Source organism: Microcebus murinus, chromosome 1, assembly GCF_040939455.1.
Source record: "Microcebus murinus isolate Inina chromosome 1, M.murinus_Inina_mat1.0, whole genome shotgun sequence".
NCBI lineage: Eukaryota > Metazoa > Chordata > Mammalia > Primates > Cheirogaleidae > Microcebus > Microcebus murinus.
The window spans coordinates 134,086,048-134,101,106 of record NC_134104.1 but is presented as its reverse complement, the minus strand read 5'-3'; the positions used below and the strand labels follow the sequence as shown (position 1 = coordinate 134,101,106).

Sequence of the window (15,059 nt, the reverse complement as noted above, 5' to 3'; positions counted from 1 at the left end):
GCCATCATAATAACCTTCTTTTATTGGTTGCCATATTTGTTAGCATTAAGGATTTCCAGAGGATAGCAGTAGGTTCTCAGTTGCTATTAAGACAGAAGAATCTCTAGACCTTGAGAATTTGATTTGGCGTCCTTGTCTACTGTGGAAATGGGTTGAGTGAGGATCACCAACCCCTGCCTCCTTGGAACTGGTAGAGAAGCTGGAATCATAGGGTACTGCAATATTGGGGCACGCAGAGCTGGTATGTGAGGAATTATTGGCAGGAACTATAAATGTGTGAAAGATTTTTATAAACTGTGCTATTCTCAACCATATCAATGTTTATTAACTACATAGGTTAATATTTTGTGGGGGCTGTTTTTGTCCATCCCTTACTATAATCTTCAGTAACTTAATGGGAGGGAACCTACGTTTAGAAGCTTTTGGGATGCTTGCAGCTAGCCAGGTTCAGTCCTTGTGATTCTATAACCTGGGTAGAACTTATATTCCTTGGGAAGTTTTGAAGACCACAAAACTTAACTTGGTATCTTCCAGAATTGGGAAATATTTATATTTTTGGATTGAATAGGTGGAGGCTGTTCTAGTGATTCTGATTACTGTATCCACATATTGGGCTCAGTCAAAACTGTAGCTTCATGTTGTATTATAAAGAGAACTAGACTATCAGTAAATTGATCTGTGTTCCCCTTAGAACTTAAAAATCGGGTGAGTCTGAAAAATAATTTTGATATTAAAAAGGAAAACCCATGTCATGTATCCATACACATTTTAGTTTACCCCTTGGTAGGTTATTTAAATTTGATTTTTTGGTTAATTTTAGACTCTTTTTGATCAGAACAATGCTGCAAAAAATGAAGAGTCAGAGACTGCAAACAAAAATGATTCTTCAAAGAAGTTGTCTGTTGAGAGAGTGTATCAGAAGAAGACACAACTTGAACACATTCTTCTTCGTCCTGATACATACATTGGGTCAGTGGAGCCATTGACCCAGGTAATTATTTGCTAAAATTTATTGAAATTAGGAGATGTGCATCTGTATCTACCTGTTAATATATTGATATAATTATTATGATTATATATTTTGCAAGTCCATAATTTCATATATCTGTGTGCAAGAGGAAAGTTGAGTGAGAGATATAGCAGAAGTAGAAATGTCTTTATTTCCTTCTGGAGATAAAAACTATCAGAAGAAAGAAGTATAGTATAAAATGGTGCCATGTGAACTTTTTAAAAGGCCTTAAGTTCATGCTGTGGTTTATTTTAATGGTAGTACCTTATAAGGTTTGTATATATGCACTATTATTCAATGCTTCCTATGGACTTGGCTTACATATATTATCTCATTTGATCCTAACAATTTTTGGAAGTAGGTACTGTTATCTCCATTTTATAGATGAAGACGGGAAACCTTAAATAACTTTAAGTAACTTGCTAAGCTATCTCAACTTGTAAGAGCTGGGATTCAAAGCTAGGTCAAGTCAAAAATCACACTTTATTCATATTATATTGCTCTGTGCCTCCTACACTATAGGAAGATATAAAGTATGAAGTAGAAGTGTAAAGTCAATATGTTTTTATATTTTTCTATTTTATTCTGTTTCTAATAATTCTTGGTGCTTTATGTTAAAGCTGACTTTATGTATGAATAAGAAAACAGACTTGATATAAAATGAATAATTTCTCAGTTTTGAGGTTATTTAAACGTAATAGTAGTGAGTTGACTATTACTGAAATTGTATACATTTTTTTACTTTGAATGTCTAAATATTTATATGGAGTAAATGAACATAATGTGGATTTATATTATGAAAAATTGATGTGAAAGATTTATGGAATAAAAAAGTGGTTTTGAATTTTTCTCTCCATGTAGGTAATGTGGGTTTATGATGAAGATATAGGGATGAATTGCAGAGAGGTTACCTTTGTGCCAGGTTTATACAAGATCTTTGATGAAATTTTGGGTGAGTACTTGTTTAGGATTTAATTATCTGTTTCTGTTAATGTCTCTTTCTCTATATAAAGCCAGACTTACTAGTATGAATTCTAAAGGTATATCTCTGGCTTTTATACTAAATATAAATGTTATTCAGAAAATTTATACTACTAGCTATAATATTTTCATATGTGTTTCATATCTTTGTGTTTCATTTTGCTCATCTATAAACCAAATGTGTTATATTTGTAATCCCATAGTTGGTCTGTACTTGTATGTGTAGTCATCTGGGATTTGCTAGCATCACAGTTACCTTGGAGACATGTTAAATATGGAGATGTAAGGGACTGATATTGCAGGTTCAGTGAGTTGGAGGTGGGACATATAAATTTGTGTGTTCTCATCAACAAATGAGGTATTTCTGTTGGGCACCCAAGTTTAGTACTATTCTAAGTGATCTCTGTCCCCTGCAAATCACATGACTAATTAAATTATAATAAAGTATGAATGTCTAATTGATTTCTAAAGAATGCTTAAACTTTGGAAATGTTTTTAACCAAGGACTTTATAGAGATTCTTTGCTCTGCTACTTCATCAGTGCAACTTGAGGTTTCTTAAATAGAGGGGTTGTATGAATTTCTCTGAGCTGCTGCTTCTTGGTCTTTAGGAAAAGTATAGGAATGTAAAACTGGTTACATGTTATACCTTTGCTCTTGCCCCCCAATTATCCACCCATTTTACTATTTATTTTAGGATGATCAAACTGTCAAGAACATATTTCTTCTGATTGTGTTCAAATTTTCTTGAAGCAGAGGTTAATGAGTATGAAAATATTTTTACTGTCACCTATATAGTACATAAAGTTTAGAATTTTGATTTCTAAGAGTGTTTAGGACTTTTTCTCTGTAATTAAAAAAAATTGGTTTGGGTTCAATCTGCCTGTAAAATCACTAGTTTATTGAAGGAGATCAATAGAAAGTAATTATTATTTACTAAGATAAAATATATAAACAAAATTTTTTACTTTTATACCTGGATGGAGGGGTTGTAAAACACAGGTGTTTGCTCTTAATTTGTTTTTGTATATCACTAAAATATTTCCTCCTTTTTTTGTGGTGGAAAATACAACAGTAATTTGGTATGACATAAAATTTAGGAATATTATTTGGGAAATAAGATTTATTGTCATTAAATATTACCATATGTAAATGTTTACATTAAGCAGTGATGCACATACAGTTGTGACCATATTTTGTTTATTTATATAATTTTGTATATTACTCATCGAGATATTTAATTTTGTAGTTAATGCTGCAGACAATAAACAGAGGGATAAGAACATGACCTGTATTAAAGTTTCTATTGATCCGTAAGTATATTTCAAGTTTAATTTTTTATCTTAAGTTGTTTTATTCAGGTAATCCCCAATTTATAAATACTCCTCAAATGAATAATGTATGTGGTAGTACTCCTTTGTTTCCCTGTTGCTTCACTTTGTTATTTTTGCCTCTTTTTTCTGTGACATTTATTACCTTTTTCCCCAGAGTATTTCCCTGAGAGCCCTTAGAGACCATTTTTCTTTGTTGCTGTGGATGCTGTTTTAGCTGTTACTCTATATTTTCATCTTACCTTTACTTGAGGATTGAAGAACTATTGTTAGTGTTTTTCTAGTTATATTATGGGTTAAATTTGCCTTTCATGACTGGTATTTGGATTTTTCCTTATTTATAACATCATTTAATAAATTAGGTACTGCTGGTTTTACAGAATATATATCAGGTATTTAGCTAATTATCACTGTGATGATTTTTTGGGAGGGTGAGAGGGTATAAAAGTAGTTTTAAATTAGAAACATAGTTGTTATATTTGTCATATTTTGTTTTATATTGAAATAAAAGAATTTGTTTTTAGCAGAGGTAGTTAAAATGAGGTGGAAGATAAATAAGAAAAAAGAAGTTAATATCTGATTGCCATTAAGAACCAAATCAGTTTGGTTATAATTCTTTCTCACTCTGTGCCACACACACACACACAAACCCAAAATTCTTAGCTGTTCCAAGGAAGAAAGGGTGAAGGTAGTATATTTTTCACCTCTCCTTCTTTTTTCTTTTATTGTTGTTCAATAATCATTGATGAGAGATTATTGAGTCTTTTCCCTGTCTGTAATTTAATTTTGTGTATATCTAAAGTGGCAATAGACAAGCATTTTGTGAGAAATGTCGCTTCTTATATTTTTTTCTGAATTTTAGCCAAAACATTTTGTCTCTTGTGAATTTCCTCCCATAAAGTCATTTCTTATTTTTTCCTTACTATATAAACTATAGAATTAGTGTTATTTTTATTAAAATGACTTTATTTCAGAGATATAATTTTTGCTTGTTGATTTTTAATTTAAGAAGTCATTTTAAAGCAGAATTCAAATGGGAAAAGCATTGTTATGCTGTTTATCTAGTTGACCCAGTTTCCTTTGCTGTCCATTTTGGTATCCTTTGAGTTTCATTCTTTAACATTTTTATACAGCAGATTTTTGTTTTTATTTGTGCATGTATGCATTTGAACTACTTGTGTGAAGGAGAGGTTAACTTTTAATAGCGAATGGGCTAAGTTTATAGGATATAGGATATATAGCACAGCTTAGCTTTTATTCTTATTTTTCCCCCATCGTACGCTATGATGTAGGTATAAAATTTAACTAAAATGTCATAGTTCTAAAGGCATAAGAATATATTAGCAAGGCATACCATGTAGAATTTAGACAGCTCTTTTAGAAGTTAGAGAACTTGGAGCAGGTGTTAGTCTGTTTTGCGTTGATATAAAGGAATACCTGAGACTGGGTAATTTATAAAGAAAGAGATTTATTTGGCTCACAGTTTCTGCAGTCTGTAGAAGCAGCATTGTGTCAGCATTTGCTTATGGCGAGTGTTTCTGGGAGCTTCCAATCAAGGCGGAAGGCAAAGGGGAAGCAGGTGTGTCATGTGGTGAGAGAGGGAGCAAGAGTGGAAGAGGTGGTGGTGCCAGGCTGTTGTAAACAGCCAGCTTTTGGGTGAACTTATAAAAAGTGAGAACTCACTTACTAACTCATTAGTGTGGGGAGCTCACTGGGCCATTTATGAGGGATCTGCCCCCATGACCCAAACACCTCCCACTTAGCCCCACCTTCAACACTGGGGGTCAAATTTCAACATGAGATTTGGGGGGCAAAAATATCCAAACTATATCAGAGCAGCTTCTTATTGGGGAGCTTAAAGCTTGTTAAATAACATAGCAGTTGGTATTGAAATAGTTTATCTGCTGGCATCTATCTGATTAAGAAACAAACATGTGAAAAGCACATTAACCAGAGTTCATAATATTCCTCTAGCTTAGTTATTCTTGTTTATTTAGGGTTGAAACCCTAAAACTATAGCTTTCAAAAAATATCACACACTCATGCTAAAATATATATGCATACACATTTCTTTTTTTAAACAAATAGGATCATAACATGTATATTATTTTATATCTTTTTATTTGTTTTCAACATATGGACAGCCTTTCTTATTTATACAGATCTGCTTAATTCTTTTAAACTATTCCCCATTATTTTGATGTATCATAATTTATTTAACGTCTTTCTAGTTGGTAAATAATGGATATTTAGATTGTTTTAAATGTTTCTTTTTAGCCTTAATTATTTTTGAAACTTTATTTGTAGCCTATTCAAACACAGTATTCTTATTTCTAATATTTCTGTGAAGATTATCGATGGAGCATTTAAGATTGTTAAAGACTTACTGGAGAACTGATGTCATAAACTGACCCTAAAGGTTTTTTTAAAATTTGGCTAGACAAAGGAGAGAGGAAAAAGACATTATCAGTAAGGAAAAGACCCATAAACAATGAAATGGAAGACTTGAGAGTGAACATGGACAAGTAATAAAATTGACCTATAGGAAAAATAGGATGCATGTTGCAGAACAGTGGTAATTATATTTGGCTACCAGCAGGGATATGGATAACAGGCCTTGAACATGTAGTGTAGAGGATTCTTAAGCTTGATTTTGTTGGAGTTGTGGACATACTGCTCTGTTCTAGAGCAAATAGTGTTATGAAAGCTGCATTAAGTACATCAAAATTACGCAAAGTATATTTAAGTGGAATGGCTATAAAGGAGACTTGCAATAATCAACATTTAAGGTGATATTAGTGTATCTAGACTACTGACATTTGGAATGAAGAAAAGATACTGCTATGAAATGAATCCAATAGGGCAAACTAATAAGGTTTGATGATTTATGATTCTTGAGAATGATATCAAAATTTGAACCTAGCAGACCTAGGAGAAATGAAGCTCTGTTGCAGAGTGAGAGAAAAATTGATTGCCGATTTGGGGAAGGAGGATGATATGTTAAGTTTAATTTTTTTTTCTACCTCAGATTTAATTACCCCCTGAATCTTTGATTTTCATTTTGGTTTTGATAACTTAATATTTTAGTGTAATAACTACTTCTAATAATTCTTGAGAGATTAAGGTATGTGTAAGTGAAAAACAGTGTGTCTGGGAATAGTTATGAATCAGATTGGTAAATGTTAGCTTTTTAAGCTAATTCTCAGTGTTGGTTATGAAGCTTTGTTTCTTTTCAATTTGTCTCTTAAATGGATAAAGGTATCATGGAACTCAAAACAATGGAGTATGTAAAATTTTTCATCTGAACTACTGTTTATGTCAAGTTCCTGTTACCCATGGGAGCCTCTACACTATTCAGGGCAAAAGTTGATGATTTTGTGATAGAAAGGCTGAAAAGACTCAAAATAGATAATATCTACACATTTTAAAACCATTAAAATTAATTTATGACAATGATTGACACAAGACAAACAGCCTTCTAACATTTAGGCTGAGAATGTGATACATTTCAGGCTGTTGGTACCTTTTCCAGTTGTTCTGCTATAGCAGTTAGGTAGGAAATGAAAATAGTAATACCCACTGGCTCTGGAGAGCTGTGGTTCACAGGTGTTATATGCTGGTAAAATCAAGCAGGAAGATCATGGCTAATGTATATGAAAAGAAAACTGAACCGATAGCTGAATTCTTATAAAAGCTCACTTCTTTTACTATTTTCTGGGAGGCTGAGAAGAGTTTTTTTCTCTTGAGAAATATTGCATTATTACCTTGCAGACCTTATTGATCCTAATTTGAGTTATGGCTCAGGGATAGAAATGTGTGTCCTCAGCAAGTATTTTCTTGAAAGATGAGTCAGTGTCTTTTAATTGATGGTGCTAGCATCTTGCAAATGATCATTCAGGTTTATTCTAGATTACTTTACTTTTTAATTAATTAACGTATCTTTAAACTATCTTAAGCTCTAAACTCTGCTTGTTTATTTACAGTGAATCTAACATTATAAGCATTTGGAATAATGGGAAAGGCATTCCAGTAGTAGAACACAAAGTAGAGAAAGTTTATGTTCCTGCTTTAATTTTTGGACAGCTTTTAACATCTAGTAACTATGATGATGATGAGAAAAAAGTTACAGGTAAAGTCTGAATAGAATTTTGATTGAAAAATAATTGTTTTCTTAACAAAATCTCTAACATATTATTTTTATATAAAATATTATAGGAAAGGAAACCTGTGCAATTTTTTTATGCGAAAATCCTTTTCAGAATTAGTATCTATCATGTATAAATATTGTCTTGATAATAATCTAACAGTGACATTTTAAAGTCTGGTAGTACATTTACTTTTATCTTAGAAATGCTGGAACTTTAACCTGGCTGACAGTTTGAGTTTTGATTTAGATAAGACTGGTGTGATGCCTATATATATGAATTTGTTATTACATAAGCACTATGTCTTTAGATATTAAATTACTCTTAAACTATTTTCCTTAAGATGGTCAGGGTTGAAAATCTAGATTCTCTTTGAAAGTGCTTTGACCAAACTCAAATGTTTTCATACTTATTTATGTTGCCCAAGAAGATTGATAGTTTCTTTTTTTTAAAAAAAAAAAAAAAAGGTTCTGGGAAATGATATAGATTAAAATTTTATAATAGAGAAGCAACTTGATAGAAGGTTCAGATTTTGGCCAGGCGTGGTGGCTCACGCCTGTAATCCTAGCACTCTGGGAGGCCGAGGTGGGCGGATGGTTTGAGCTCAGGAGTTCAAGACCAGCCCGAGCAAGAGCGAGACCCCCTCTACCAAAAATAGAAAAATTAGTTGGGCACGGCGGCTCATGCCTGTAGTCCCAGCTACTTGGGAGGCTGAGGCAGAAGGATCGCTTGAGCCCAGGAGTTTGAGGTTGCTGTGAGCTAGGCTGATGCCATGGCACTCTAGCCGGGGCAACAAAGTGAGACTCTGTCTCAAAACAAACAAACAAACAAAAATGTTCAGATTTCATACTCACATAGACTTATTGAGTAATGAAAGATACCAAGCTTAATACTTTTGAAATTGTGATTGAAGATAATCTACAAAATACCTATTTTAATTACATTACTATGTGCTAAATCTTAATTATATCTTCCTCTTCCTTTAAATGAAAAAAACAATCTAAAAATACTCTAGAATATTCAATTGATGATTGATAAGATAATGCAATAAGTGGAACTGTTTTGCAACAGACTTGCCCTATGGTAGGTAAGTTAAGAAAGTTCCTTTAAAATAATTTTCACGAAACCTTTTACATTAATTTTTCTTACAGGTGGTCGCAATGGTTATGGTGCAAAACTTTGTAATATTTTCAGTACAAAGTTTACGGTAGAAACAGCTTGCAAAGAGTACAAACACAGTTTTAAGCAGGTATGAGAGAAATATATCTATTTCTTTTTTAAAAATAACATTGTTTTTGCTGAGCTCATAGAATTTTAAGTAAATTGCAGTGATACATACAGAACTTTTTTTTTTTAAAGCATTAACCAAGTCATAAGGGTAAAGAGATGTCAGAATGCCTGGGAGATTTTATATAAGCCTATCTCTTTACCATTCCTTTAAAACAAAATGTTTTGACAGACTTCCTTTAACTTGGTTAAGTATTAGTGAAAATGTCTTGAACCTAACAGAACTCATTTCAATGCATCCCCTTTGGATATTTGAAAGATTCCCCATTGAATCATCAAATTCGTATTTCAAAATTTTATCTTATTTTATTCTTGTAGGTCTTTCGAATAGTTTGACATTTTATGTAAACTAAAACAGTTTTGTCGGGAAAGGCATCATGCCTGTTTGTTTTGTGAAAGTCTGTGCAGTCGTGTTGAAGAATTTCAAAGATATTTTGCTAATAGTATATAAAGTTGTGCAGTTCATTTTTGACATGAGGTTGTTATAATAGTAGTGTAGTTGTTCTTTATGGGTGTTGGTTCCAGGATCCCTCTTCCCATACCCAAACCAGAGGGTGCTCAAGTCCCTCATAAAAAATGGTGTAGTATTTTCGTGTAACCTATGCACATCCTCCCATATATTTTAAATCATCTTTAGATTATTTATAATACCTAATGCAGTATAAATGCTATGTAAATAGTTATGCTACATTTTTTAATGTAGCATTTTTTGTATTTTTTTATTGTTGTATTGTTATTTTTTATTTTATTTTATTTTTCCCTAATACTTTCAAGCTGCAGTTGGTTGAATCCATAGGTGCAGAAGCCATGGTTATTGAGGGTTGACTCTATTTTAAATTTTTTCATCTGTAATACTATCAGTTTCAAGGATTTGTTTGGTTTGTTATGAGGTTGGAAAATGGATATAGTTGTGGTAAATGAATGTATTTCATGAACTGAGTCTGTATTATGAAATGTAGAAGCATTATAGAAATATTTGATTATTTGTCTTTTGAAGACATGGATGAATAATATGATGAAGACTTCTGAAGCCAAAATTAAACATTTTGATGGTGAAGATTACACATGTATAACATTCCAACCAGATCTGCCCAAATTTAAGATGGAAAAACTTGACAAGGATATTGTGGCTCTCATGACCAGAAGAGCATATGATTTGGCTGGTTCATGTAAGGGAGTCAAGGTCATGTTTAATGGAAAGAAATTGCCTGTAAGTGCCCTCTAAAATAGTTTAATACTTTGTTATTTTGTACACAGAATATTGTTGGATATCGCTAATGAAATCTGATAATCTCTCTTACTGGCTTGTATGTTTCACATTTAAAGTGATTATTGATATATTTGAATTAAAATCTACCATTTTTCTAGCTGATTTCTATACATTGTATTTGTTCTTTGTTTCTTATTTCTTCTTAGTCTGCTTTCTCTGGTTTTAATCGAGCAATTTTTAATGATTTTATTTAATCTCTTCTGTGTACTTATTTATACTACTTTAAAAATTTTTTTTAGTGGTTGCCCTAAGATTTACAATAAATATATTTTGTAAATGGTTTGAGCCCACCTTCAAATTACGTGTAGCGAAAGGACTTTATGACAGTATAACCCCAGGACCTCCCTCCTATTCCTTGTGTCATTGTCCTCATACATTTCACTTTTACATATGTTCCAAACACCAGAGGGAAAAGACCGAATGAGTCAGAAGAAATATTTGAAAAAACAGTGGCAGAAAAAAAATCTCAAAATTAGTGACATTGTTACTGCTTTAAGCAGTTATTTTTTTTTTTAGAGCAATTAAAAAATACAATGAAAGATTATGTTTTACATATTTTTATTCCATTTCCAGTGCTGTTCATTTTTTAGACTAGATCTAAGTTTCTGATTTTAATAATCATATTCATTTTGCTTAAAGGGCTTCATTTAGCATTTCTTTTCTTTCTTTTTTTATTTGGGACAAAGTCTCACTATATTGCCCAGGCTAGAGTGCCATGGCGTCAGCCTAGCTCACAGCAACCTCAAACTCCCGGGCTCAAGCAATCCTACTGCCTCAGCCTCTCAAGTAGCTGGGATTACAGGCATAAGCCACCATGCCCGGCTAATTTTTTTCTCTGTATATATTTTGGGTTATCCAGATAATTTCTTTCTGTTTTTAGTAGAGATGGGGTCTTGCTCTTCCTCAGGCTGGTCTCAAACTCCTAAGCTCAAACCATCCTCCCACCTCTGCCTCCCAGATTGCTAGGATTACAGGCGTGAGCCACCATGCCTGGCCCCTTTAGCATTTCTTATACAGCATTGCTAGTAATGAATTCCCTATTTTTGTCTGAGAAAGTCTTTATTTTCCCTTCATTTTCAAAGGATATTTTCACTAGAATTAGAATTTTGGATTGACAATGTTTTTCTTTCAACACTTTAAAGATGTCACTTCATTGTCTTCTTGCTTACATGGTTTATGAGAAATCTGCTGTGTTCTTATCCTTGTTCTCCTGTTGATAAGGTGTTTCTTTTTCCTCTGGCTGCCTTGAAGATTTTCTCTCAGTCTTTGGTTATTTAAATATGATATGCTTATGTGTGTGGTTTTTTTTGTTTGTTTGTTTGCTTTGTGTTCTTTGAGCTTCTTGGATTGGTTACTTAGGTCTGTCACTAATTGCAAAAATTTCTCGCCATTTCTTCAAATATTTCTTCTGCTTTGTTCCTTTAAGTAGTATTACTGTTGTATATATGTTATATTGTTTGGTATTATCTCAAACTCTTGAATGCTTTGTTTATTTTATTTACTCCGTTGTCTGTTTTTGTTTCAGCTGGTTTAATTTCTAATGCCATATCTTCAGGTTCACTGATTTTTTTTGTTTATTTTTCCCTCTACTGTGTCAAGTCTACTCATGAGCTGTCAAAGGCATTCTTCATGTCTTCTGTGTTTTTTAAAAGAAATGAGTCTAGGTAGATTTTCCAGTGGCTGCTGTTTCCCATGGGGGAACTTTTTTCTAGATTCTCTCTGATCTTTCCTGTGAGAATCTGGTAGGGTTTTTGGAGGAAAAACCTTGCAAAAGAGTATGAGCCGCTTATAACTACGACCCCTATATACACTCATACTAGTCTACGTTGTTCCTGTAGCGATTAGTCAACATTTGTAGTTTAATGTTCCTACTAGCTTAAACTTCTCATGGTAAGCAAAAGTTTAGGTTCTGTGGTTTCTTACACATACTTGTGTCTCTCCAGACTTCAGGACAGCCAGCTAGACTGTAATCTCTATTCTTTGATGGATTTATGAAAAGTCATTAATTTGTTTTCTGACCAACTGTTTTCTTTTAAGGATAGAAGCTTTTTTTCCCCACCTCACTGAATTCAAACTGGAAGTTTACTTTGTCATTTTAAAAACTTAAATTTTTGAAAGATTTTATAACAGTTTACCTGTCCCTTCATATCTTCTCTTTATCAAGTACACATAGAAAAAGGGCAGGGGTTAAATAGTAGATTAGGGAATTGCCATTAAAATTTGGATTTATGTATAAAGAGCTATATTATAAATGAAAGCATAAGTATAAGAAATACTTAATGTCACTTATTTGAGCTATCACTATAAGAGTAATTGTTTATTATTTTTGTATTTTAATAGGTAAATGGATTTCGAAGTTATGTAGATCTTTATGTGAAAGACAAATTGGATGAAACTGGGGTGGCACTGAAAGTTATTCATGAACTTGCAAATGAAAGATGGGATGTTTGTCTCACATTGAGTGAAAAAGGATTCCAGCAAATCAGCTTTGTAAATAGTATTGCAACTACAAAAGTAAGTATGCAAATTCTTTGTTTCCAAGTTATTGCTAGAACAGTACTTCATTAAAAACTACAAAATTAACAACAAAAACAACCAGAAAAACCCTCTGAATCTGTTTTTGTTAAATCAAAATTGACTTAGGAAAATGAAACCTTATTGTCTGTGAAATAACTCTATTACAATTTATTTAAATATCCATTGAGAAATAAGTTTATGTTAGTGTTTATAGTTGAACATACTTTTATTTATGTAATTTAAAATAACAAATTCCTTATTTGTGTCTTGAATTTGGATGTAGAAGATAATAATAGATGAATTAGTTTTGGGGTCAGATTGTGGAGCATATTATCTACCATTCTAAGGAGTTTGAACCTTCTTCTGTAGACTTTTAGATTTCAAAATCAAACAAAATTCTTATTTAAAAGCATTTATTAAGTGAGACTCTGTAAAAAAAAAAAAGAGCATTTATTTATTCATAATAAAATGTTAGACAATATAAGCATGCAATATCCTGGAATAGTTTAATGCTGTGATTTGTCACTCTTGTTCAAGTTTGACCTTCTTTTGATGTTTAATGTAGAGTATTTTTTAGTAATCAAGCATCACTCCCACTAGTCAACAAAAATTCTGAGTCAGTTTGATTACAATTTTTGTGTAATTGAAGCCTAATATACAGTGGCTTAAACATATAAAGGTTTTTTTTTTTTTTTTTTTTTTTTTTTTTGAGACAGAGTCTCGCTTTGTTGTCCAGGCTAGAGTGAGTGCCGTGGCGTCAGCCTAGCTCACAGCAACCTCAAACTCCTGGGCTCCAGTGATCCTTCTGCCTCAGCCTCCCGAGTAGCTGGGACTACAGGCATGCGCCACCATGCCCGGCTAATTTTTTATATATATATCAGTTGGCCAATTGATTTCTTTCTATTTATAGTAGAGACGGGGTCTCGCTCTTGCTCAGGCTGGTTTTGAACTAGCAATCCACCCGCCTCGGCCTCCCAAGAGCTAGGATTACAGGCGTGAGCCACAGCGCCCGGCCCATATAAAGGTTTTAATTTTTTCGTCTTACAACTAGGGACTGAGGGTATGTAGTTTTAGTTTGGCACCTTAGACTCCACAATGCCATCAGGAACCTCTGCTCTTCCTGGGTTTCTTTTCTGCCACTCTTAGCATGTGGCTTTCATGAAGATGCCTGCTACACCCCATGCTTCATTTCCAAGTTTTAGAGAGACAGAATGGGTCTGGCAGGTGCATATGCCAGCTAAGTCTCTTTTTGTCAGGAATGCAGTAGTTTCCTAGAAGCACTCTCCCCAGTGGATCTCTGCTAACATTTCATGGGCTAGAACTGGGTCAAATGGCTATCCCTAACTACAAGGAAGTCTAGATTAGCAAATCATTTTAACAGGGCATATTCCCAGTTAAAGATAATTTGTGTTTGTTAATGAAGTAATGGGAGAGTGGATATTGGATGGGCAACTGACAGTGATGGCTGCAATCTCTAGGCTCAAATCATGTGACTCTTACCACCATCCATACCAGTTTGCATTCTGAACTTTCATGTCTTGTATTCTGCTGTTTTTCCTTTATATAAATAATTGAGTTGGCTGTATGGAATAATATGGGGGTGTGTGGCATAATAAGAAATATGTGTTTGATCTTTGTGCCCTGTTCTGACACAGAGCTTCCTGAAACACTTGTAATTTCCTGATAGGAGTATTTTTTGTTCTAATATTTGATCTTTGTCTTTGGTTTCTGACACAAAGTTCCTAAATCCCTTGGAGTTTCCTGGGTAATAGGAGCATCTTTTGTTCTAATATGACAACTCTTGGCAGTCCCTTAGATGGCTTCAGGATGGGGGAGCTGGTTGCCAGAAAGACCAAGCCTTGATTAGAAGCCTGGAACTTTCAGCTCTACTTTCCCTCCCCTCAGTCTCTGGGGAGTGGTGAGGGGATGGAAATTGAGTTCAAAATCAATCATGACTATGTGATAAAAGCTCCATAAAAACCCTTAAACAATGGAGCTCAGAGAACTCCCAGGTTGGTGAATACATTGAAGTGCAGAGAGGGTAGCCTGTCTGGAAAGGGGATAGGAGCCCTGTGCACCTGTCCCCTCATACCTTACCCTATGCATACTGACTTGTATGCTTTATAATAAACTGGTAAATGAAAGTAAAGTGTATATTTGAGTTCTGTGATCCATTTTAGCAAATTATAAAACCTGAGAAGTTGGTCATGGGAACCCTTAATTTATAGCTGGATGGTCAGAAATACAGGAGGCCTAGGACTTGTGATTGGCATCTAAAGTGGGGGGTGGGGGGCAGTCTTGTGGACTGAGCCCTTAACCTGTGGAGTTTATGCTAACTCCAGGTAGTTATTGTCAGAATTAAATTACGTGGTTGAACGTCCAATTGGTGTATGGTGAATCAGAGACTTGGTTGTTGATATGGAAAACATCACGGAATTAGTATCAGAGTAGGGTGAGAAAAAAACCACAGAAGCTTATTTAGTGGCCCTGTGGCCAAAAAGTTCTTATTTTTAAAATCCT

At 33.7% G+C, this 15,059-nt stretch overlaps 1 protein-coding gene across 2 annotated transcripts in view; it reads left to right on the top strand.

Annotated features, from left to right (window-relative positions):
* Nucleotides 1-15,059, top strand: part of TOP2B (DNA topoisomerase II beta) — a 64,918-nt gene that overhangs the window by 17,760 nt on the left and 32,099 nt on the right. The window contains exons 2-8 of one of the 2 annotated variants that reach the window (XM_012786179.3): nucleotides 836-991; nucleotides 1,871-1,961; nucleotides 3,239-3,302; nucleotides 7,304-7,449; nucleotides 8,617-8,714; nucleotides 9,750-9,962; nucleotides 12,363-12,536. In XM_012786179.3, the coding sequence (XP_012641633.1) occupies nucleotides 836-991; nucleotides 1,871-1,961; nucleotides 3,239-3,302; nucleotides 7,304-7,449; nucleotides 8,617-8,714; nucleotides 9,750-9,962; nucleotides 12,363-12,536 (942 nt within the window). Of the gene's footprint in view, nucleotides 1-820; nucleotides 992-1,870; nucleotides 1,962-3,238; nucleotides 3,303-7,303; nucleotides 7,450-8,616; nucleotides 8,715-9,749; nucleotides 9,963-12,362; nucleotides 12,537-15,059 lie in introns of both variants that reach the window. The other variant, XM_012786170.3, reaches the window with a different exon arrangement.